Source organism: Cuculus canorus, chromosome 3 (assembly GCF_017976375.1).
Source record: "Cuculus canorus isolate bCucCan1 chromosome 3, bCucCan1.pri, whole genome shotgun sequence".
Classification (NCBI taxonomy): Eukaryota; Metazoa; Chordata; class Aves; order Cuculiformes; family Cuculidae; genus Cuculus; species Cuculus canorus.
Genome location: NC_071403.1, coordinates 53,298,349 through 53,324,274, shown reverse-complemented (window position 1 = coordinate 53,324,274; position 25,926 = coordinate 53,298,349). Strand labels below are relative to the sequence as shown.

Here is a 25,926-nt window from a genome sequence, read left to right as displayed (position 1 = left end):
TCCCTCCCAGAGCAGTTTCAGTTGTTTTCTTGTCCTGCTTCCTGTTTGCAGAGCTGATATTCCCATGTTCTTTTCAGCTGATTTGAGTCAGGACTGACCTATGAAGGTCAACAACAAGGAGAAATCTAAAGGCTGGTATTCAAGGTGCATTTGAGCTCAGCATCGTTTGTGGGGAAAGGGAACAAGTATAAATCTCACAACAAGTTATAATGCCTGCCCAATAAACTGGCAGCTTGGAAAGGTGATGACTCCTGATGCCTGCAGTAGCAAAACGTAGAGCCCACTCCCCCGCCCCCCGCCTTTTTTTTTTTGTAGCTATGAGATTTAGTGAATTTGATTCTTCTGGTTTTAAGAAGGTCAGTCAGTGCTCAGCAAGCCTCTGGTTAGAGCATGACTGTATACAGCCTTTCAGCCTGGTCTTGCCAGCAGAGAGGTACAAGCCTATCTTTCCCACTGGGACTAACCTCCTAAGATTGCCAGGACTTGTCACACATGTAGAAATAAACTGTAGTTTCAAAGAATACATGGTTTGGCAGCTGAGGAAAGGTCTGCCACCTTTCAATGTAAGTATGCAGTACTGATGAATTAGCAAAATGAATGAGTGCAAAACTGGCATTTTTTCTCATGTTTGAAATAATGCTCACAAAAAATAATGATCAGCGCCTTTAGCTGACTTTGGTGACCACTGAGAGTGACTGATAACATATAAGTCTAAGGAAGAAAGTCACTTTGCCAGTTGCTGACTTGTGAATATCGGAAGTTTCAATTTTCTTTACATAGCATCTTCTATTTGAGGCATGTGTTAAACTGACACCGAATACCTTTGGTAGAATTCCTTATTGCCAGAGAATAGGTCAGTCTTCCTTCACAACAAGTTGGTTGTGTTTTTTTTCTTTCCGGTACAAGAGGTTAGTGAAACAAAGAAATCTTCTTAAAGTCTGCATTCAGAAGAGGGCAGCTAAGTAGCCAACTACAGTACTGCTTGTGGAGTACTCCGGGCCTGATTCTGCTGCCTTTGCTTATATCAAGTTGCAACACTGATTTTTTCTGGTGGAGCTGTCTATGAAATTAGTCCTCCTGCCACACTAGCACATTCTGGCTTGGCCTTATGCTGAGCTCTGAGTTTCCGTCTGTTCTTTCAGAAGGAGGCGAGAGGCTGTCACAGTCATACAAATCCTGCACACAAACAGGAGAACCGTGCTGGATTTCCAGTGGGGTGCTGTCAGGAAAGATTTTTATAAAAAGAGAAAATTGAATTTGCAGGCTTCCAGATGTGACCAGTTCTAAAAATCCAGAGCACTGGCATATATCAGAACAGAATAACAAATTATGTAAACTCCACTTATCACTATTTAGAGGTTTGTAGTGTTTTGAAATGCTTCTACATAAGCTGTGTTTGAACACTACACAGAAAGATAGTTTTGCAAAAAGCACTTTCCAAGTAAAATGGCTAGACTTTTATTTATATAATTGAGCATGTAATAATTGTCCTTAAAATATTTTTACCTATATAGTAAAATGGCATGGCGCTTTACTGAATGTTGAACTTCCAAGTGGTGCTGTCCTCATTTTTAAATCTATTAGAAGTTTAACATAAGAGCAGGCCAGATGGCAGCCTTGAGAGCAATGGTAGGAAGGCATTCATAACCATGCACTGTGGGAATGTATATTGATGTGAGCAGGAAAGTATATTGACATGGGCCTTAGCTTTGTGGAAAGAAGAGAAAAGCAAGAACGTATGACCCTGATGGTTGAACAGGAACCTGCCCCCCTCCCAAAAAAAAAAAAAAAAAATTCATTTAGCATTTATAAAGACCATTTTGCTCTTAATTTCTTTTATATATTTTATGACTTGGACAATACAGCCTAAAAATCCTTCTCATTAATGCAAACTCCTTGGGAAAAAAACTGCCAATGATTCAGCCCTCCAGGCAGAGAGGTCTAAATCAATTGTGGTCTACAACTTTGGCCCATCATATCAAGTCTTATAAAGGTGCAGGAGTCAAACTGCAATTCAGTGTCCATGACTGATGTGATTTGTTTTGTTTACCTGTGCAAAGATGCTACCTCCTACAATAATCACAGGGCAAGTAGGCTTCATAAACAACAGCATGTTTTCTTTTTTTCCCCATTTGTTTATTTGGAAAAAGCATCTGGAATAGTAATGCTGAGTGATGTGCAGGGAATCAGAGCAGAGCTGCCGCTGCTGCATAGTTTAAGAGTTAAGTCCTGAGGAGATGAAAATAGAAAGACTGATTGTAGGTTGTCTCATCAGCCCTTGTGAAAAGCAGCTGACAGTGTTCATGTTTGGAAGAGGAGAGGAAACTGGAAATCTATTGCATTTCTCCTGGTGTTTCAGTCACAGGGATATGTGTGGCAGTAGCTCAGAAAATATGCAGAGGCTAAGATGCTGAAGCCACAGTTCAGAAATCTCCATTGTCACACATTAGCAGAACAGTAAACTGGTTAAGACAAAAAACCCTTTCTTTCTTGAAATTCAATTTGTGATAAAGGGAATTAGGCCTTCTGAAACTAGATGGAGTAGATCTGGGTTTTTTTCCCTTTCTGCTTGATTTTTGTTTGTAATAGAATGTTGAAATTTGGATTTGACATGATGAATGTTGGCCACCAGATAGGAACTCAGACCAAGAGTAGCTTTCAGAATATCAGTGACCGTTTTGATTGTGATAAACACCACAAAACCATAACAAAAACAGTTGGTTTTTTCTCTCCTAAGAGCAGAGAGAGCGATTGCTGGTTTGATACCCACGCACCTGTCCCTCCCTCACTGTTTCTGTCTTCATGATTTTAACCCTCTCACAGAGCTTCAGATCAACTGTTACACAAGGTGCCTGGTGTATTTCAAGTCCAGAAAACCACACAAAACCTACAATGGATACTCATTAGGGAAGGCAGTTGAGGTGATGGATATTGGGCCACGTCCTAAAATCTGAAGTAAAGGCACATAGAAAGATGTTTTTTTCAGAAAGTAATACACGTCGTGCTACTTGCTACTCAGCAGGACAAAAGAAGGAAAGTAGGTGGAAAGTACTCGATTCTGACAACAAAAGAATAATATGTGCTTCCTTTTTTAAATATGATTTCATTTTTCCATTGAATTAGCTCTTGGTCATGTGATTCTGTCACTGTCATTCATGCTGTCAACTGGACTTCAGTATTATGCTGTTGTCCAGCATTAGAAATGTCAATGTTTTAATGTCATCTTCTGGAACCCTATCCTTTTATTCATACAGCACTAAGGATGGATGGTTCCCAGACAATCCACTGCGGACAGGGCTGTACAGCCGCCCTAGGGCACCTTTCAGCACAGCCAGCTGCCAGGATAGCAGGAGTTCTCTAAGAAACCAGAGGACTCCTTTTTGCTTCCCTGATTTTACTGAAAGTGAAGCAAAGGTCCCACATGAACACCAACACATATGAACTCTTTTCACAGATTCCAGTGCCTTTTCTTCACATTTCACTGCACACAATGCTTATCTGATTGATTTAACTATTTGAGTACATTGAAGGGGGACAAATATATGTGGGGGCAGAAAGAAATGAAGAAATATTAGGTGACGATCTGTGTTCCAATTTAGGAGAACTTTTCCATCAGATGCCCTTAGAAAACTTGAAATGCATTTTCTCTTGCCTTTGCAGAATTGCTTTGCCTTGCCTTCAGAGGGAATGTGGCAATTTTCCAAGCCAAACTTACATGGGAGAGGAAATAAATCCCTCTGATGTTTGGCTGGTAGGAATCCAAACAGTAAACTATCTTCTTTCTAGAAAGTCTTTTAAAAATGTCCCAATTTCCTTAATCTTTTTGACTCACTAATGTTTCTGCTTGAGTCTACGGTTTGCAAGCCATAAACATTGTGACAAATAATGAAGTAATCATGCAATTAAGACTCAATTACTTATGCTGTAAGAGTGACCTCTTGCTTGCTTTTCCCCACATAAAAAGAAATAAATATTGTGTCTTTTTCTCCTTTCTGGTGCTAATTTATGGCTTGAATTATACAAAATCCAGAAAGTTCCTTCTCTTTGTTTTACTTTTGCAGGGCTGTCTATGCTGTGATCTGTTGTGAGGCAGACAGGGTGCACAGTACATTTTACTAGGCGCTCTCAGCCCATGAAGAAATGAGGAGTGGAGGGATGCAGTTTCTTTCCCTTATCATTAGGTTTATATTGGTACAAAGGCAGAACCTGAGTAACCTGCATGACTTGCTGTAGGAAGAAGTGACCCAGTGTCATGGAAGGACCTTCAAAACACAAAAGGAGCCACTAAAAATCAGGGTAAAAATAATAGAAAAAAACAACAAATAAACCAGAAGTTTGTATGTCAGGTGGGAATATTACTACACAATTGACTTAGGAATTCTTAAGTTTCACAAGCAATCCTTTACAAGGATGACCCAAAATGCGCACACTCACTCTGCTATCCAAAATTTGGACAATCACTCACCTATAAGATGAGAGTGCTCAATCCCAGGGAATTTGCTTTGGGCATGATCTGATCCCAGAGGAAGGTCCCCAACTGCAAGCCCACTGCTCCAAGGAGGTACTGACTCAAATTGGCACTCTAGCAGGACATCATTCATATCCAATTGAGTCTGATCTGTGGTCAATTCTATTTGACTGGTAGCCCCATATTCGAGGACTGTGCCTGGCAACAGTTCCCAACCACCTCCCCATTCCAGTGGTGCAGGGGAATAGGGAATGAGGGTTTCAGTCAGTTCATCACTGAACTTAGTGTTCTCTGCAGTGAAAGAACGTCCTTCCCCTATTTCTTTCCTTGTGAGAAAATTAATCAAGTTTGGACAGCCAGAGAGACCCCACCTTTGTCAGGTTCTTGGCAAGCCCTGATCTTTGTCGGATCGGTGCCTCTGACACACCCAGCGGTTGCTGCTGGGTTCAGCCTGGCAGAGACCACCCCTTTGGGACACCATATCATACCCATTCCCGTTCCACAACGGAACTTTTCAGTCAATGCTATCTCCTTCCTGCAACCTATTCCCTGTGCCTCCCGCTGCTTTTACACCAGGTGTGAGATGCAACACGCATACATGTGTATCTCATGCTGTTTGGCTATATGAAGATATTGGTCAGTACTTCGCACACTCAGAAAATTTGGGCAGTTCCACTGCAAATCCTTGGCAAAGGGGGAAACAAAGAAATGCTGGCTCAGTGGTGCCATATAGCGCCATCTTTAAAGTATAGCTTTGTCAGTCCCTAGGACCAGGTGGAAAGGAATCTGTTGATCTCTCAGTCAGTGGGCTGCCGGATGTCCTGTGCTTTAAATAACTTCCCGTAATAGAGGCTTGGGTTGTGCGTCCCATATGGAAAACATTCAGTACATGGGCTTTCCTGTATTTCCATGGAGAGCTGCTGTTTTTTCCCAGGTTCCTACAGCACAGATGCAGCAGTCAACATGAATGTCAGCTAAACCATGCAGCTGTTCAGTCTGGTGGCTGAGGAACAAAGATTCACACATGCCCAGTGCATACCTTACCTTACACCTGTTTGACTAGCACTGTGAAAGAGCTTGCTACTTCACGTCTTATCTATTTGGAGTCCATTGTGGAGTCTCAGGTAGACATATGCTGAGTGTTTCATAAATATCCTTTGCTGGTATCATCTGCACCTCAACAATCTTCTCCAAGCTGTATCTGAGAGTCTCCTAAGAAGGGCCTTCTTTCAGTCTATCTGGAGTTCAGGGGTTCACTTTCTTTTGTGTGAAACAGACTCCTCTCTGAGTGGTCAACAGCATTTTTACTCTTGAGCTCTTTGCCGCTGGCAGTGCTTTATCTGTCTGATTTTCACAGCAGCAGTGGCACTGATTTGATTCTGAATGGATAGAGCTAGGTCTGAGGTGCCAGAATAATCTATTTCTCTCATGACATGTGCAGCATATTAAAATTAAGCAATGACTTATATTTACACTTAAATGAGACAGTAATAGCACTGTTCTTAAGGAGACCCTAATACGAATGGGAGAATGACACTAAATCAATGGACTTTGTGCTAGCAGAATGAAACTAAGACTCAGATGCTAAGCCAAACAGACTTTGTTTAAACCTGTTAAAACAGACTTTCCATGAAATAATGTTGTCAAGAAAGGATTTTATCTTCGGGCTTTTTAAAAGTATCCGTTACATGAATAAACAGAAATAAAATATAAAGCCACTGTTTGTTAAAATAAAAAATAAGAAAGAGAGAAAAAATAAAAAGCATGTTATCAAAAATTCCATGCAGTGCAAGAATAGCATGTGGTTTTCTTTTTAGTCTGGTCAACTTTATCAAGCATTCTTACTCCATTCTCTTCCAACACAATGCATTTCTCACTTTATATTTGATTTGAATTACTCTTCTAGCTGTGAGATCCACGTATACTGAGATCTCTTCTGCAAAACACCCAGGATCCTGGCTCAGTTTCTTTTCCATTGATATTAATTCTTTCAGTTTCCACCAATTACAGGACAGCCTAAATAAGGCAGAATCTCTTCAATCATAAAGACATCACACCAGAAGCTATGCTCAAAAGCCCTTTCCAGAGGGACAATCCCTCATCTTTCCAGATAAGTTAATGAGAACTCAGCATGAAACGCAGTCTGATTGCTCATTACAAGTCTCACTGTGCTTTCTTCTTTCCCTCTCTGCCTGAATTTTAGACGTACCTTTAGATTTCCCTTTAATCATCTGCTTCCAAGCGTGCTGTCCTGCATTTGGATGTTTACTTTTTTCAAAAAAAAGCTTCCTGTCCTTGTGTAATAAGTGGGTTTTTTGCTTCTTTTCAGTGATGGTTGGGCAGATCGAGATGAAGTTATTGAAGGCTACGAACCTGAAGCAAACGGAGGCATCACTATCAAACTGCAATCTCCAGAGGTCTTGTCATTTGATGACTACTATCTGAAGCTGCGTCTGGACACCAATACCCGCAACCCCTGGTTTCCCGAGTTCTGGCAGCACAGATTTCAGTGTCGCATCCCAGGGCACCCATTAGAGAATGCCAACTTCCAGAAGAACTGCACCGGTAACCTGACAACAATTTTCCCAATTCAATCTGTGCTCTGGTGAAAATTTGTCTTTGAGTTTTTTTTTTTCTTCTTAATTAATTTTTCTTTTTTTCCAATATTTCAATCACCAGTTTTGACCCCAAATTATAGAGATATAAATCCCAAGTCTGGCAGGAGTATGGCCGGCTTTCTCTCAATTTAGTTCTGCTCTGCTGTAGAGTGGGTTGTGCACTTTTCATGTTTTAGGGCTATACTGAGACTGGCAAGAGTGCTTCAGGTATGTTATATGGCTTGTAAAAAATAAGTAACCATTAATTTTTAACAAAAGTAAGAGCCAATTTTAACTTTATTTTTTCTTTAAGCCAGCTCTTCTGATCAACTGAGCAATAAGGAAATTCACAGAAAATATTATGGAATATTTTAAGGAAAATTGATGAGTCTTAAAATTGGCCCGGCATCTGCTTCATCCTTCATTTTCTTCACCCACTAAAACATTTATAGTTTATTTCCGCTATGTAGCACTTATATAAAAACCATGCTGTCCTACAGACAGAAGTATTTCACCTCACAGCAAGACAAGTATATCTATGCATAGATAGGATTTCTTTTCCATGACATAATCTGAGAAAATAAAGTGAAATGTTTCAGTAAGATTAAATCTATCAGTAGACTGAGTGACAAGCGATCATCTTTCTGTAAAATACTTGCTGAATAGTTTCTGCAAATATTTTCTTTATAGTTTCTAAGTATTTCATTTCTAGCAAAAAAGGTATACTCTGATAGTAAGGAAGTTACTCCATTAGAAAGAAAACTAATGAAGCCTGTATTTCGGTCCTGTTCTTTAAATCTCCACCTCCTCTATCCCATACCAGTAATCTCAGTTGATTTTCATGTGCTCCATGAGTTGAATTCCTGTAGTATTTCTAGTTCTTCCCTTCTCCATCAGTAATGCCATCTTCCACGTTACTCCAACTCCCTCACATTCTTTTATTAACAGCTGAGACATACCACCAAGTACTGTCAGTGACTCAAAACTGGCCCGACTTGCTAGCTGTCAGACAGGCTGGCCCATTTGGGTGCTAAAGGGCTAATGGCAAGGCAAACTGGCTAAATAAATATTGAGGTTGTACAGATATTTTTTTTCCTCAAAGGAGTCATTAACTCTGGACTTTACCAAAAGTTTGATTTATGGTATAGAGATTTAATTGTTTTTGAGATTGTTTCAGCTCAAAGGAGTTCATATAGGCCAACAAGGGCAGAAATTACTAAGAGGGGGCGGAAAGATGGATGTACAGTGCAAATGCAGTTCTTAAGAAAAGAAGTTTCAAATTGCATTGTTTGGTTTATTTTATCCACATACATAAATTTCATTCTGATACTCATCTTGTTTCTGAGGGAACTCAGCAGCTGTTGTAAACGTGGGTAGTTTGTTATCCAGTCTCTGTTTGGTTAGGAAACTAAAAAATTTATTCTGAGCCAGCACAGTAAATCTTCATCTGCTGCATAAAGGGCAGATACCAGGTGATTCTTATACTATTAGCAAAACACAAAAACATTTGTCTGCATTGGTAGACTCTAGCAGTCAGTAGTCACAATTCAGGCACTCAGGCATCTTTCCCTCCTCTAGAAAGGGAAACTTTTTCATGAAGCCTCAAAATGTGTGATACTTTTAAGACAGTGACGAAAAGCCAGCAGCTCTTAAATTTGGTGATGAACCACTGATAACCCTCAGGCTTACCACACACAACTGAGAAGTTCATAAAGGTCTCAAATCACCAAAGGGAAGCACTGCAATGTATCTACTCCGAATAATGGCATACCTACAGAATCAAGAAATCTATATATCCCCAGAGAGTCTAGGGACAATAAAATATCATATTTATTTTTCTTTCACTGCATAGACTTCACTGGTGACTGTCTGGCACTGGCACCACCAAAGCTTTCTGCACACATATCTTTACCTGACCTTTCTGCAGGTTGCTTCAGCTAGTAACAGCTTCAGAACTTGCCGGTGGAGCCTTTCTGTCCATGTATGACAGTGCCAAAAAGCTGTCTTCTTCATGTCTCTCAGGTTTGGAGACAGGCCTCTTCACAATCTCTCTGTAAAAAAGAAGTTATTTGAATTGCCTCTTCCTTCCCTCACAAAGTATCTCCATGCACAAATTTGAAGGAGACAATCCATGATGCTCAATAAATAATAAGCACTAATATTCGAAATCCATTAGAATTACCAGTAGATGAAGTTCGGAGTCCTTTGTGGCACTACAAATTTAAGTACTATTGCTACTACTGCATCACACCAGAAAAACTACCAATATTCAATACTGATACCAAGCACCTTAACTCCATTACATATAAGAGCTTTCAATCTTGCCTTACAGTATTCCATCAATATTTCTGTAACAAGGCACATAGAGTCCTGCATTACAGAAAAAGCCGAATCCCCTGTGGTCCCAGGAGTCCATGCAAATTATTAGCATGTGTTTTTACTATCTCTGGGTCCCGATCAGTTCTGTATTCCAGAGTTGCTCTGGTTGACCTTACTGAGAACAAAGCACAGCCATACTTCTTCACAGAAACAGATTCAAAGATAGTAGACTGCTCAAGTTATTCTTCCATTTCTGGAGAGTTAATATCTAAAAAAAACTAGCTAAAGAAAAAGAAAATTAAGGACAAAAATCTGTGTGATATTTAGGGGATCATTGTGTATTTGTATCAACACAGCAGTAGAAACACAAAATGAAGAGGCAGTGTTGTTCTCCAACTACCTTATTAAAAAAGATTCAAAATCCTTGGACCTATCCATTTTGAAAATGAGATTAATGACAAAGTTTATATTGAGAGTCTTGAATTACTGCCTACCCAGTAAAATTTGCTTGTAAGCAACCCAATCACTTTATTGAGTGATTTATTCAGAATTGCCACTGGAATATGAAGTTCAATTTTTAGCATTCATGGATAGGCAAGGACTTCTCCTCAGCAATTAGAGCTGCTGCATTTGCAATTTCTCACACCCTGTTACTGTTGAGTCAGCACTAGCTTGGGATTACAGGCTCTCTAGGAAGCAAAGGAAAGACAGTTCCTAGAAATCTCCCTTCTCTGATGACAGGAATTACTGCCTGAATTCTCTCATTCACCGCCTGAGAAGACTGATGTTGTCTTTCAGGAATTTTCGTGTCACACCCAGTGCTGCATGTATATGTGTATTTTTGGGGAAAAAAATATCTCTGATCCAAGCTGTACTGGAATGAAACAAGTCTGAGTGACTTCCACTCTTGAAGTTCATAGAAGGCCTAACAATTGGCCATATTTTCAGAATATCTGTTATGGATATACAAGGACTATACGGTAGTACCACAGATTGATGGGAAGAGAAGACAATCATGAAGAGTTTTGCAATGACTGCTCTTTTGGATCATCCCTTCTTGAAAAAATTAAACAACTCACTTTTCCCATTTCAGTGGCAGTCAGATGAGTGAGAACTGGTTTTGACACAATCTTTGCTAATGTCATAGACAAATGCCTCTCATAAGGTAGTGTCTCTCTTCTCCCCTTCTCTCTCGCTTTCTTCCTTTCTTTCTCTCTCTGCTATAGGAGATATTCTTCTTCAACATGAAGTTTGAACTGGACATTAGGAAGCATTACTTTACTAAGAGACCAAGTGGTCAAACACTGAAACAGGCTTCCTAGAGAGGCAGTCTATGCCCCAAGACTGCCAATGTTAAAACTGCGTTTAGAAAATGCCCTTAACAACATGCTTTAAATTTTGTTCAGCCCCAGACTGGTGAGGCAGCTGGACTAGATGATCATTGTAGACCCCTTCCAAATGAAATATTCTATTCCAATACAATTGGATTCAAATCTAGAAATTTTCTTATATGTAGATGCATTGGATCAGGCTGAGATGGAGTTAACTTTCCTCATAGCAGCCCCCATAGTGCTGTGCTTTGGATTTGTAGCTAAAAAGGCACTGATAACACACCAGAGCTTTGACCACTGCTGAGCAGTGCTTGATAGCACTGAGGCTATCTTTCCACCCCTCTCTTTCTATTTCAAAGGCCAGTAGACTGGAGATGGGTAAGAGATTGGAAGGGGACATAGACAGGACAGCTGATCCAAACTGACCAAAGTTTCCATACCATATGATGTCATAATCAGCAATAAAATCCAGAAGAAAGGAGAAGGTGGAAAGTAGGCATCCGTTAATAAGGCATTTGTCTTCAAAGCAACCACTACATACTGAAACCCTGCTTCCCAGGAAGTGGCTGGGCATTGCATGATGATGGAAGTTCTTTCTGTTCTCCTTTGCTTCTGCGTGTGACATTTGCTTTTCTTTTTTTTTAATCACCTTTATCTTGACAAATGAATTTTCCATTTTATTTTCTCTCCCTGTCCTGCTGAGGAAGGGGAGTGGGAAAGTGGCTTGGTGGGCATTTGCCAACCAGCCAATGTCCACTCACCACAGTAGAAAAGAGATAGTTGTATATGATCATTCTCCTGTAGTTTCCTTGGCATTTAGCTGACCAAAACCTCTTCCAGTGCAGAACTGTTTTGAAACCGTCCCTGCCACCAAGGTATTTTCAATGCTTTCCATGTAGTAGCTACATTCTTTAGGAAACAGCATGACCTGCAGCTCTACATGGACCTTGGCTCATCATAAGATTCAGAACTTCATACCATTCTTCATGCCTTTTAGATGAAAAGTCAGAATAGAGAAGTCCACTTTAACACTAACAGAAAAAAAGCTGATTCTGAATTTGAGATACTAAGAGGATACCTGACTCAGGATGGACTAAGTACCCTTAGTGCATCAACTCAGGAAGTGCACCAGGCAACAGTTATGACTTGTCTCAGCTCATCAGACACACAGCCTTCTCGAAATTTTGGAGTTTGTAGGAGATTGTGTGCTGACACCAGAATTAGGTGATAGACTGTGTATGTCAGGCAACAGAGTTTAGATACCTTTCCAACAGTTTGGCAGGATGTTTTCTCTTCCCTGATCTGTTACAAATAACCCAAACGGAATTATTTTTCTTCCCATAAAACTACAGTGGCAAATATTTCTCTGCCGGGCTTGGTGAGCCCACATAGGCCCGAATTAAATGCAAGACACGTTCATGCAGAAATGGTGTAGGACTCAGTGCAGTGCAAACACTTGCATGGAGATCTGACTGCTCACTTAGAGAGTGCCCTGTTCCCTTCCTGGCAGATAATAAAGCCGCTATAGTTTATGTAAACAGGGTGAGATGAGTACTCCTCTGCACCACAAGAGACAGTTATGAAATTGGTTATGGAACTGATGCAAACATCAGATTATGCTCACAGCAGTTCAGGGGCAGGCAATCAGCACAGACATTTTTCAACAGAGTAAAGTGGAATAAAGTGGGCAATTTATGATTCATTCATTGATTCAATAGATCTTTGAGGAGAGGATTACTTGTCAGTGAACCTATTTGTGGCGGACAAGAATAAGAAATGTAGATTTTTTTGAACCAAAGGAGGTGACAGCACAAGTTCCTTTTAGGATGCTTACTCATGCCTTGGTCATGCCATAAGGATTGCTTTGTCTTCTAATTCCTGTCTCAGTTCAAGAGAAATACAATCAGAGTGCAGCCAGAGACACAGAATCATTCAATCTGGAAGGTAGCTCAAAAAGACTGTAGCCCAACCTCCTGCTCAAAGCAGGGTCAGGTACAAGTTCAGACCAGACTGCTCAGGGCTTTATTCATAGGAACTTTGAAAAACCCCCACGGACGAAGGTGGCAGACTGTTTCTGGGCAACCTGTTCCACTGTTTAAATGTGAAAAAGCTTTGCCTCATACCCAGTTTCAACCTCTCTTGTTTCAAGTTATGCCCATTGTCTCTGAGCTTCCCACTATGCTTCATCATGAGGAACCTGTCTCTCCTCAGTAACTACCCTGTAGGTAAGAGAACCTGTTATTTGGTTCACTTGCAGCCATCTTTTCTACAGCCTGAACAAGCCCAAGTCCTTCAGCCTATCCTCAAAGGGCAAGGACTGCAGCTCCCAGTCATCTTGATGTCCTTCTGCAGAATATGCTCGAGGTTATCAAGGTCTTTCTATATTGGTGGTTCGAAAAGCGTATGCAGTGTTCTAGATGCAGCCTCATGAGTGCAAAGTAAAAGATGGAGGTAGTACAGAAGCAACCACATGCTGCAGTCACTGGCTGCTCTATCAATAGCCAAGATGACGTTTGCTTTCATTCCTGCCAGTAATCTGTTTGGCCATCATATTTGAGTGTCAACTTTGGTCCTAAGCATCTTTTCTCATCCTACTTCTGCATCAGCAGATTCACCCAGAAAGGGGACATAAGCTTTTATCACACTTAAGCAGTTCTGGATATTCACCATAAATTTTCATAGCATGTCAAATCATTGGCAGAACATATTAATGATAGCAGAAAAGAGTTTGTGAGTAAGAGTAAATATTCCAGAAAAGGCTTTTATGCTTTACTAAGAATAATGCAGAGTCATACTTCTTGAGATAAAAATTGCAGTGAATATGGATTATTTTGTCACTATAAAGACCTTGAATCATTCACTTTTCTTGGAATAGCCATGGTCTGCAAAAGATGGTGCAGAGGTATTTTAGCTGTTTTTTAGCACAGTTATGTCTGTGGGAAATTATGTCCAAGATATTAAATCCAATCATTTCAACAAGTGCTTCTGGAGCCAGCTTGACTTGCTTTCCTCTAGTTAAGATGCCTTTGAAAAGCATCCTTTAGTGTTTGCCACCATTGTCAGTCACCCTTAAAAAAAACCAAACATTTTTATTTCATTCAGACATGGACAGTCCTTATAGTTTTAGTGATGTTGGAGTTTTTCTCTGACATAGGATAGTAGTGTCTTTTTAGAAGGTCTACAGAGCCTCTACTCACACCTGTCATGGTGTTTGATTTCCCATATTTGTCTGTGAAGTTCTCCTTGATTGCACTTATTGCACCAAATAGAAAGACAGAAGACTGATGGCTGACCTACTCCCATCCTCAGATAGTTTTGTACCTGGCTAATGCATGTTTCAGACTACATTGAGTTCATCAGTAATGTAGTTCAGAGTTTCTTTTATCAAGGACTTTTTTCCTAAGACCCATCTTAGTTGTGATGAATTTATGTAAGATAACATGGGACCCTCATTTTTTCATATCATTGGACAAACCATCCCAGGACATGTAATTGATTGTTTCTTCCCTTTGTGAAAAGGGTGAATGCATTTCCAGTCAGAGCTGATCTGAGTGGTTTTCAGAGTGTTTTGAGTTGTGTGGTTAGTTAGACGAATTATATCTGGTAAACATTATTAGGGGTCATTCTACTGTGTCAGAAGTGCTCATAAATGTCTCTCTGAGAATATTCCTTTAATCTCAGTATCTGCAAGGCTCCCCCATGGATCACTTGACCCATGAGATCTTGCATACGCAGAACCATCTACAACAGTACCTACTTTCCCTACAATATATCAAAAGTTAATTATAAGACAATAGCCTGAGCATGCACACTGCCAGATCAGTCACTGCTTGTAAATCACCCAGTGCAGTATATATATCCGACATATTCATAAGCCTTTGCAGAAGGAATCAAGCTATTGACTTGACCGCAACTTTTTCAAGCTGTTGTGTATATTATGTATCTTTTGATTCACTGTCCCTAACCCCTGCTTTGGATTCCTGTTATATACTTTGGTCCTGCAAATGGGCTGAGCCCTGTGTTTCTTTCTTTGTCCTCAGGATGAGGCAGGAGGTCCTAGGCTTCATCCCACAGCAGTGATCAAAACTGATCTCAGTTTCATGGGCATCTAGATGAGAAGCCTATGAGAGACAATTCATATGAAAGAACTCAAGTTGCTACCCTTCTTAGAAAAGTTTTTTTACAGCCAATAAGGACAGGAGAGCTGTACCCTCATTTTATTTTCCAAACAAGGTCACAGACAGCTTTTAAGGCTTAAAGAACAGGAAGATTAGTAATGTGATTATCTGTGATAAATTATATGAATTATTCTGAGAAGACATTATCTATGGACAGGTTTTTGTTCAATTGCTTCTAGTTTCTCATTTCTATGTTTGGATTAAAGCAGTTACATTTATCTAACATTTTCTGTTTCAAAGAATACTTTTAAACTAGGCTGTCAATCAAAATACAATAGCAATAAATATTTTTCTTCTTTTGAGAGCCATGAAAAAGTGAGATCTTCATCAAATAAAGGGATAAAACAGCATACCTATTCCATTTTAAAAAACATAGCAGGCTATTTGCAGAATATATACACATTACAGCAGGATATGACAAAAGTTTTCTCAATCTTATATTACATCTTCATTTTCTGTTGTTGGTTTTAACAGTCCAAGTTTCCAGTTCTGGGATTAGAACAGTCCTTGGGTAGGCTTGTGACATTCAGCCTTCTCCTTTACATGAGTAAAGCAATGGTACTGCGAAGAAACAAGATACATGAATCATGCTCCCTTGTATCTCCTTAGTGCTTTGGTTTCCTCTGTCTAGAGAAAGATGGGGGCACTCCTGGTTGCTCAGACTGTCACAGGTACTTTCAATTTGTTTCAGGAGCATGGTGAGGACAAAAGCACACACAAAAAATGAATAGACATGTTCCTAGAAATTAATTGTGGAAGTCACACATCAGAACAATTAACCTTGATGTAACCGTTTAACCAAACCAGTAAGTAAACCACGTGAAATAACAGAGGTGACTGACCTGAAAACAGGGCCGGCTGCCTTCTGTTAGCCCTCCTGGTCTTTTATTAAGTCCTATCTTCCCTTTTCTCATTCACTCAGAGTTGGAAACTTTTTAAACTCTGCTTGAAATTTAACAGGTTGTAATTACTGGCCTAATTACCCCATAAATACAAGTACAAAGGAGCTACAGTAGGAGCTAATGTGTAGGCACAAACCTGCACACTGATACATGTCTAGCTGCAGCCCAGGGATATCTTTTGTGCACATGGATACTTGCTGAAAAACAGGCAATAAAGTCCTTAAAATTAATGTGTTCCTCTTAATAGATCTTGAGCAAGCAGTGGTGTAAAGAATAAATCATGAGTCCGAGTAGTAAAACTTGAACCATACAAGCCACAAACCTTCCTACTCGGAATCAGCTGTACTGGAATGCACAGGAAACGTGTGTCCTCCAAAAAGTAGAGTCGCTAGAATTAAATTCCATTTTCCCACTCATACTGGGAGGTCTAGCAGAGCGCAGAAGCCTGACGGTGTGGAAGGAACTAGGGAAATATAATGAAAGCCACTACTGCAACTAGACTGGGCTGCTGGCTGAGCCAGAGCCACTGCAGCATAGCAAGGTGTGAGATGATGATTTCTGAAGGTTTCCTTCAGCTCAGATTTTTGAAATTCATATGATAGAAAGGAGCTTTGGAGGAATCTGCAAGTACAAACCTTTAATTTAGCTCTGGATTGAGGCTCAGATATATAGAGCTGGAAAATCAGGCCTGTTATCTTCAAAGCGATAGCACTCTACACGTCGTGCTGTCCACTGTACTGTCTACTTTCTGCAAAGGCCAGTTTACTCTGCCTGTTTTTCAAGTTTTTTTAAATCTAAAAAATCACATCACAAGGGCCCATTTTCATATCTCAAGTACTTCAGCAATTTGTGTTTGACTCGTCTTGATATTCCTTTTTTTTCTGCATTATCACATCTGGCTATACCCAGGAAAAAAGGAGGAGAAAAAGGAGATCTTCAGATCTGAAAGAATCCTGATTCTGTTTTTCTGTTGAATTTAATATCTGCATAAAGAGTAGGGACACTTATTTTATCTTCTGATTTGCTTAGCTCTAGTTCACTGCTAATCAACGATACATTGTCCTCATGCAGACATCATTCAGAAGCCTCTAATCTTGGCTTCACTCTAAAATGAATCTTTTCTGTGATATGGTATTTGAACACAGCTCTAGGCATATGTCCAATTAAGGGGAAAATAAACTGGGTCTTTGTGATCTATGCATTTTGATTAATGTACTGCATATTCCAAGGGCTCCAAAGGAATATATGTATCATTCTAACAATCATTTGAAAATGACATTTAAATTAAAACATAAACTGAGTGTGCTTTGTTAAATTCTAGCATGTTCCAGCTAAGCACTAGTTAGGGTAGCTGAGGCCACTTTGCTCCTCGCCTCCAGAGCAGCTACAGCAGCTGCCTTTGATCCTGGGAAGCATTAGGAGACTCTGAGAGCAAATATGTGGCTGCAGGGCTGGTTAGTAGCCTGGGCACCCAGCTATGCTCATGCTGCACATATGAAATCCACCGCATTGGCATGCAAAAACGAGGTTCCAGGAGGCTAGTTCTTCATTAAGAAGATTTCTTGTGTGAGGATAAGTTCTATTTAAAAAAACGAAAATTCAAAAGCAACAGTAAAGTTGGCAAAGAAGAAATTTGAAGGAGCTATATTTCTGCAGAAGTGAGACATGTTGGCATTCTTACTGATTTATACTTGGGCAGATAATGCTGGTGTCCTTAATACTACCTTAACTTTGAGAGCAGAAGTGAGGAGGAAGTGGTTTGCTCTTAAAGAATAATAATAAAGGAAACTGGAAACCAGTAGTACTGGCTGATGGGTGGTACACTGTCATGCAAGAATTCTGAAACCCATCTTAAATCAAAACTATTTTAAAGCATGATAAATATTAGATATCTTGCCTGACTGTTCTTCAGACTCTTAGAGAACCACTCAAATTTAAAGTAGGAAAAGACCAGTTAGGCCACCTATTCTGTACCTGCCTATTCTGTACTCATGGGTTGGTGTCCTACCATGAGAGCAGTGCTTGGTCCAATGTTAGCATGAGATATCGGCTCATACTTTTGAAGTCCACAGGATCTCATTCCCATACACTGACAAGCATGAGCTTTTACTTAGATGTTTACAGGTATAGATCAATGGACAGAGAAAAGCTTATGTGGTTTGTTCCATTAGCTATCTCCACGCCAGATAGGAGCACAGATCTCCAGAGAGGATAGATTAATGAATATGTGTATTTTATTATTTTCATAATATTCTTCACTGTGATCCTAACTGATGGTTCTAGGTGTTGTATAGGTGCAGAATATTTAACATAAATGTAACATATATCTATTAACATCTCCGCCCCATTCAGTGGTAATAGATTCTATATTTAATATGAAGGTTGCTTGTTTTTGACTCTGAACCAGCATTTTTTGATGAACATGCCCAAAATTAGGCTCCTGAAGTGCGTGCTCTGAGACCTAGATAAATTGGCCTGATTTTTAAGGGTACTGATCTCTCACAATTCCCATGGAAGGCAGCAGCAGCTAGAGAATTTCAGGTATTAATCAAGTCAATTAATTAGATGCCCAAATATGTATTCAGGTTCCTAATTTAAGAAACTAAGGTGGTTAATATTCTGAAAGCTGCAGCACAATTAGTGAATCCTGCCTCTTTCTTTCAGACAAAGTCTCAGTTTTCACATGAAAAGCCTTACATTTGAAATATAATCATTTCTATTTCCTATGCTTTTCATTTTTCCATCATTGTGTGTTACAATAGGATATCTGTAAGGGTATCCAACTTAACTATTTGGTTTTGGTTTTTTTTTAAGTTAAGAGTGAAAAGCATGATTAAAGCTAAATGAACAACACAATAATCTTCAAATATTTCTCTAAATTTGTAAATTAATTTAATTTTAACTGTGTTCATTCCTCTATCATGTAAGACTAGCAGCAACTCATTATCTGCTAGAATTGTTCCAATTAACAGATCTGTTAAGAATAGTAGTTCTAAATATGTCTTTAATGGAGCATGCAAATAAGACAGCAAGGTTATATAGTTACCTGAGGGAGAGTGGAAGACTGAAGGCTGGGTTTTCTTTCTTTTTAATTGTTTCTTTAAAGGTGTTCAGGTCATGTAGAAAATGGGCTCTGTGGAATTCTGTCCTTGGAGACACTGGGTCAGGAACCAGGATGGTACTGGATGAAGGCTGTAATGAAAGCAAGAGAAGCAGGCACATCAAGGTCTTTGTGATAATAACCAGTCCCATTTAAATGGTGCCTGAAGCTTTGGGAGCTTGAGTACTTGTGGGACCCTTCAGAGCTTGAAAGACAGGCTCAGAGATAGTTTATTGTTGAACTGGGTGTGATAAAAGAAGCACTAGGACAAACAGTATAAGTAACATTAAATTCCTTTTTGTCATATTCCCAAGAAAGGGGACAGAAGAAAAAAGAAAGAAAATAATTTAAAAAAGGAAAGGATCAAAGTCAAAGAATAACTTGAGACTGGAGAATTTGTGATGCTAGATTAGAGTATGGCCTCTGGCCAGGATCAGACAGGACAAAAGTCCTCCTTTCCATTCACCCTGTTTGTAAATCTTCCATTAAAATAACTGTGCTATTGCCTATGTCCTTTAAACACAAAGGCTGATCTTGACCATTAAAATACTCTTGTCAGCATTAAATTTTAGTAACCTAATAAAATAATTAAATGGATTTCAAATGCTATATTGGTATTTGAAATCAGTGTCTTTGCTGATTACATGAACAAACCATTCAATCAAGGAACAACAAAAAAAAAATCAGCTGACATATTTTATTGCTGTTTAAAAGATGAAATATTAATTTCTAATTAAAATAGGAGCTGAGAATAGTGTCTTGCTGAAGAACTTAAATAATAATTTCAAATAAATGGAACGTGTTGTGGTCATTTTGCAGGCAATTTGTACACAGTCCAGCTTTTAAGAAAAACAAATTAATCATAATAATTATTTGTCAAGCTCTCATAATAATTACCCTCTGTCTCTAAGAAAGGCATTGGAATAATTTCAGATTGTCTTCTATGTTGCTTGTTTCTAAAATGAACATGTCATTTAATGTTATGTCCTAACTATCTAAATTAGAGTAGATTTTTTTAAAGCCTTAGCTACTTTTGACTTGATGGGTTCTCCAAGTCCAGAATCACAGTCAGTTTTATTAATCTTTAGTTTTAAGTCTTGAGTATGAACATTCATTACATTTGAGTATTTGACTGTAGGCACTAATTAGCTGCTGTCTTTCCATGCCAGATTCCTGGTCAGTTCCATGACTCTTCCAACAGGTGATCACAGCATTTTGTCTGGGGGTTAATTTCTATAAGCTAAAGGGGTCCAGTGTTGACTTTTTTTTTCTGATCATCACGTAAGTTAAGTATCTTTACAACTTAATCTCTTCATAAGGGAGTTAAGTCCAAACATCTTAATAAAAATGTGCATAATAATGGAAGAACATAATTCTATGTGCATTGTGGCAGTTGCAGGTATAGTCCCAGTTTGGTACATGAATGCAGCCATGAAAAACATGGCATATAAATATGAAGTCATGCTTCTTTTCAAACCATTTGAATTGACTCTGAACTGCATCTACCTGGTAGTCCAAGATACAGAAACTGATTTATCTCAAATAGGAACAGTTACTTTTCTCTGTTGTTTCCCAGTCTATTAATTCGAAAGCACAGGAATTAAGATAATAGCCAAAATGGGGTAATCAATAACCATAAAACTTAACCTTCTGTAAGATTTTAATAATGGTTCTTCACCACTGGACATTCCGTAAACTGTATTTCTCAAGCTGATGGCATTGCATGAACACATACAAATATCACTGGTGTGGATCTTCCATTTGTTTTGACAGGGACTGTTTTTTTTACCTTTCACTGAGCTATGCTCTGTATATTCTTCAGTTTCTTTTTCATTAAAAACTAGTCTTCACTTCAGAGCTATTTCATCATGATCATTCCACTAAAAGCTAGGAACAAAGAGAAAGAATGGCAAAATTTCCTGCCAAGCCTTTAACAGCTTATAGCACTGGATATGTACAGAAGAGGATTCAAACATCAGCTTGCAGCCTTGTTTATAGGAGAAAGAATCTCAACAAGCCAAATTCTTTTTTTTAGGAAGTAAAAACCTCTATAAAGAGTTTTAGTCCAGTGGGAAGAAACAGAGTTTTCAGGACAGAGTGTTATTACCTATAGAATCTTTATTAGGCTGATGACCTTCTGTCAAGCCGTCTGCTATAAGTGAATCTCTCCAGACCTTATTTGACAGCACGTGATATATACATTATCCTGTAAAGAAAGTTCTCTGCTTGTTAGCTCTTTCTCCTGTTGCTATGAATAATTTCTGTGGACACATATTCTTGGAACTTTTCAACCCTGCAATTAGGGTTTTTTCAGCTCTCATTGATAGGAATCTGTGTAAATTGCTAACCTGTGATGGTACAGAGCTACACCTTGCCGGGGCAGCCTAATGAAGAAAGAGACAGTCCTCTCCTGGAGTGACTGGCATGCAGATTACTCTGCTGCCAGCGTGGCTCTTAGGTGGTGTACTGTAGTTCCCTTTGAGCCTTTCTTTTACTGCTAGCCTACACAAGAGATAGAGCAGGTGATGCAGGTCTATGGAGAAGGGGGAAAGGAACTTTTTCTCCACCACAGGCCTGTTTTGCACTCACCTGCTTCCTCCTCCAGTGAGACAGTGCTGGCAAAGGTATCCAGTTTCCTCTAGCCTCCTCCAAAGTCAGAGAGGGGCTGCATCATTGCACACAAGCTGGCAGTGTTTGCAAATATGTAATACCTTACCCAGACGTGCTCTGCCTGCTTGCTCCAGCACTGTCATGTACTGACATCAGGCATACACACATCTCCTTGAAGCTACAGCCAGCCTTTGGGAAATTACAGTCTTCTCATTCCCTGATTAGTCTCTTTGGGTCACTAGAAAGGAGATGTAAGAGGAAAGTTCTCTCTGCTCTCTTGGACACAGGCGCATTCTAACATAGCTTTTTCATCTGCCACAGAATGAGCATGAGTTATGTGCATGTGTCACTTGGCGTTTATATCTCAAATCTGCTTTTCCTGGAGTCATATAGCTGTGTGAGAATCTGAATGTCCATGGGGAGAGGCAGAAAGAGCAGGAAAGGGAAGTAAGATTCAGACTCCTGTGCCTGCTAAGCAAAGTTTGTACACTGGGGAAGACAGGAGCAATTAGAAAGAGATTGTTTTCCTTCTGTTATACTCCCAAGTTGCATGGTGCCTGGGCTTTGAGTTCAGACTTGATGTAGGGCTGGCAGCACTGCTTAGTCCCGTTTCTCCCACACAGTACCTAGCAAGTCTGAGACTCTCCCTACATCTGATTAATGAGTGAGTCAGCAGCTTGTGCAATCATTTTTCCTCATAATATTTCAGCTTCACTGTGGCACTGTTGTATTTGTGTATGCCAGCCTTATTTTGGAGTCTTTGACACTAAGCTCTCAAAGCCCTAATATGCTTACATAACATGACATGGAGAATCAAGAAAGTAAATTTAATTAAAATCTTTCCCCATTGCTTCTGACACACAGGAGACAAAAGGAAGACACTTCTTCTTGAACACTGAAGAATAACGTGACATCCTCACAAAAGCAGGCAAGGAAACTGAAGATACTGGTGGTATACAGTATATCTAAATGGGGGACTACTCTCCTAAGGGTTAGGCATTAGGCATCTGGAATGAAAGAGAACCTGGACTTTGATTCATGTTTGGTTTCCATTAGCCATTGAGTTGACAGTTGAGAAAGACATGTAGGTAAAAGTGAGTAAAAAAATCCCCAAACTCTTTTAAAATCAATAACAGCTTTATTCCAGGAGAAGAAGGTTCTTCAGTTATTTGATCAGCTTTTCCAGGGAAAATAAATAACTCATTGCACACAAATATTACTGCAGTCAATACCCTGTTAGTGCCTTAGACTGAGAATTCTAGTGCAAATTTTTGAGGTTTTCTGGTGAATGCCTGACTTTTGAATGAATTTCACTTCTCTCTGTAGTTTTATACAAGAACAGAAGTACACTAATCCCAATTAAAAACCAACATTCACTAGATGTAACACAGCAGTAGTATCTCGGAGACCTACAGATTTTCCCATGCTCAGAAAGAAAATAGCAGGGTATCTCAACTGGTAACTGTAATTGTATCCTAGCTTTTCAGGGAAAAATACATCAAATATAATTGTGTGAATTTAATCTCTTCGCTTGGGGAAACAAAAACCATTTGAAGAATGGAAGCAAAACCTTTCTGATTTAATGACATCCTGAAAATGAAATCTGCAACCCTGTGAACTCCATTTGTTGCTTTATGAATACCTTAAGAGGTGAAGTGTTCATCAGTGTGTTTTGAAATCTGGTGCAGAACCTGCATATTGTAAAATGTTTCCTCATTTTAGCTGCTCCAGTGGAAGCTTAGCTGCGTCTCTTGCCAAAGGGCAGAGCAACTATCAATCTATAGAGTGATCCATTATTTTCTATAGACTGGTGACATGATGCTCAGGAGGTAGTTAAGGAAAGATCCCTTTTTTTTTAAATAATACAAACTTCCTCACTCCTACCTGACAGGTAGTGGAGCTTCCCCTAGTCAAACAAATAGTACACATTCAATGGGAATTGAGTTAGCTGTTTTATGTTGTATCTTTCTGATAGCTCTTCTACCACCCTCTCTATGTGTCCTATCTCTTCTCTCTTTCAACGTATTTGGTTGCCTCTTGAACTTGTCTCTCTGCTGCAACAATGCAGACCTCAAAGTAGGAAGTAAAGGGGTAACCATTATACATGTGATCTGCTTTTGATTGAAAACAGTATAATAACTGGTTTCCTGGGAGCAGGAACCATACAAGAAGCAATAATTTACCATAATGGGATTTTTTTGTTCTAGGCTGAATGAAGCATTGAGAAATTCTTCAACCTATCATTCTGTCTCATTGAAATTACAAATTGTTTTTTAATTGAGATTGAAATAAAGTCTCTGTTTGTGACCCTCTTTAGGCCTGGTGAAACACACAAAAAAAAGAAATAGTTTTTCCAGCAATTGTTTATGGTCACTCTAGCTTGCACAGAGACATCAAGGTCATAGAGACAGCCCATGGCAAGTGAAGCCTTCAGCTCTGATCCACAATTGGCTTGCTCTGGTCACCAGTTAGCGTTTCCTGGCCTCTTCCTCATAGGCAGTCAGCTACAGCTGGAATTGCCTGGAAAACAGGCAATTACTTCTGAAAACATGATTTCTGAAACTCCTGTAGCTGTATATTTGATTGTGGGCTAAAGAGGTGCAGGTATAGAAGCCTTCATATAGAATAACTGACTTTTACTAATTTGAATTGTTGCCCCTGACTTACATTTAGACATAATGAGCACAGTAGCACGAACAAAAGTCCTTTGTATACCATCAAAAGGTGAGGATTTAATTCAGCCATATAATATTAATGAACAGAATGCACTTGTTACTGTAAAGGTGATAAGAAAAGGCCAATTAATGCAAAGGTTATGAACACACTATCATTTTACTAATTACATTTAGAGACATTATAACCTGTGTTATTAATTTTTCCCGTGTCTTAAAGTAAAATTTGTTCAATAATTTTGTTGTTATCATTGTTGTTAGATAATGTAAGAGTGACTATAAATAGATTGTAAGAAGGAGAGAACTGGCAATATTTTTAAAATATCAGAACAAATAACAGCACATGAGTTTAAAAAAATGAAACCCTTTGCAAAAGTTATTTCATAGAATTTTAGTTGTCATGGTTATGCAAAGGATAAGGCACTACTAAATAAAATGAGAAAAAGAACTATTTCAAGGAATAGGAGAAAAATCAGAAACATAGAGTTGATTGCATTTTCTCTGCTGTGCTTAGAATCTGAATAAAAGTGCTCTAATTTTTCTAAGAAACCAAATATCCTAAAATTCCACTAAAATCACAGTAGGCTAAGTCTGCTCATCAACTTTCATATGCTATCAATTTGCCAAAACAATCTTTAGCTCTTAGTTTTAGGGACCTAGGTTTGAAATGATGGTTCAGTTTAGCATGTTAGCCTTATGCCCTGCTCCTTGCAAGATCCTGTGACCCAAATTTGTTGTGGTTAGAGCTATTCAGGTCTTCTCTAACAAGAGACATTGCAAGGTATGTAACTCCCAATGTTTTCCAAGGACACACTATGTTACTAGCATGTCTCTACGAAACTTGTACAGAGCCAGATGGGCACATTTGCTCAGAGTTTTGGGGCGTTCTTTTGGTTTTTGCTTGTTTGTTTTAATTCAGTTCAGTTAGAAGGGCCCTAAAATGATCTCTTGGTCCAACCGCCTGACCACGGTCAAAGGTTAAAGCATGATATTAAGGGCATTGTCTTAAACACTGACAGGCTTGGGGCATTGACCACCTCTCTAGGAAGCCTGTTCCAGTGTCTGACCATCCTCTGGTTAAGGTGATGTACGTTAGGACTGAAGGACAGCACAAGAAATCTGCTTCCACGATTTCTCCAAAGCATATAGATATTTGATGCAAGCCTGTGTACTGCTCTACCAGTTCATGGTGTAACTCCTGTTCTGCCACCTGGCATTTTGTGAGGGAGTCCTCTATAATCCTTGGCCTGGCTTTGTACCAAGTTGTTAGGCACGCAGCCCAGATATGGGACATTTCTGTTATTTCATCTTCCTAGTGAAATTTAGCCCTGATTGTGCTTCCAGAATATTTTTTTTCATTTAAATGAGCACTTACATTGAATGTAACCCAACACTATGTTGTAACTTGCAACAAAGCTGAAATCTCATATAGCTTATCAATCCCAGAAAAGATGCCTATAAATAAAGAAGAAAACACATGCAATTTTGAAGACCTTCAGACCTCTGTCAGGACCACCAGAAAAGATAATAGCTCTCAAAATAGTTCCTAACTGGAACAAAACAACAAAATCTCTTTTTATGTGACATTCAATATTCAGCAGATGATAGTAACAAAAAGTAAAACTATCTGCCTATTCCACATGAAACATTACCGTTTATTACAATTTTGTTCAGCAGATTTTGGCTTTTTGTTCTAATCACGAGTCATCTGTGAACAGACTGTGTTCTTTACCAAATGCTTGTGTTTGT

The 25,926-nt window shown here is 39.2% G+C and overlaps 1 protein-coding gene across 4 annotated transcripts in view; it reads left to right on the top strand.

The window, feature by feature from the left end:
* The window catches only part of GRM1 (glutamate metabotropic receptor 1), a 186,819-nt gene that overhangs the window by 108,860 nt on the left and 52,033 nt on the right, over positions 1-25,926 (top strand). For all 4 annotated transcript variants that reach the window (XM_054063653.1, XM_054063654.1, XM_054063656.1 and 1 more), the window contains exon 4: positions 6,798-7,033. In XM_054063653.1, the coding sequence (XP_053919628.1) occupies positions 6,798-7,033 (236 nt within the window). The remainder of the gene's footprint in view (positions 1-6,797; positions 7,034-25,926) is intronic.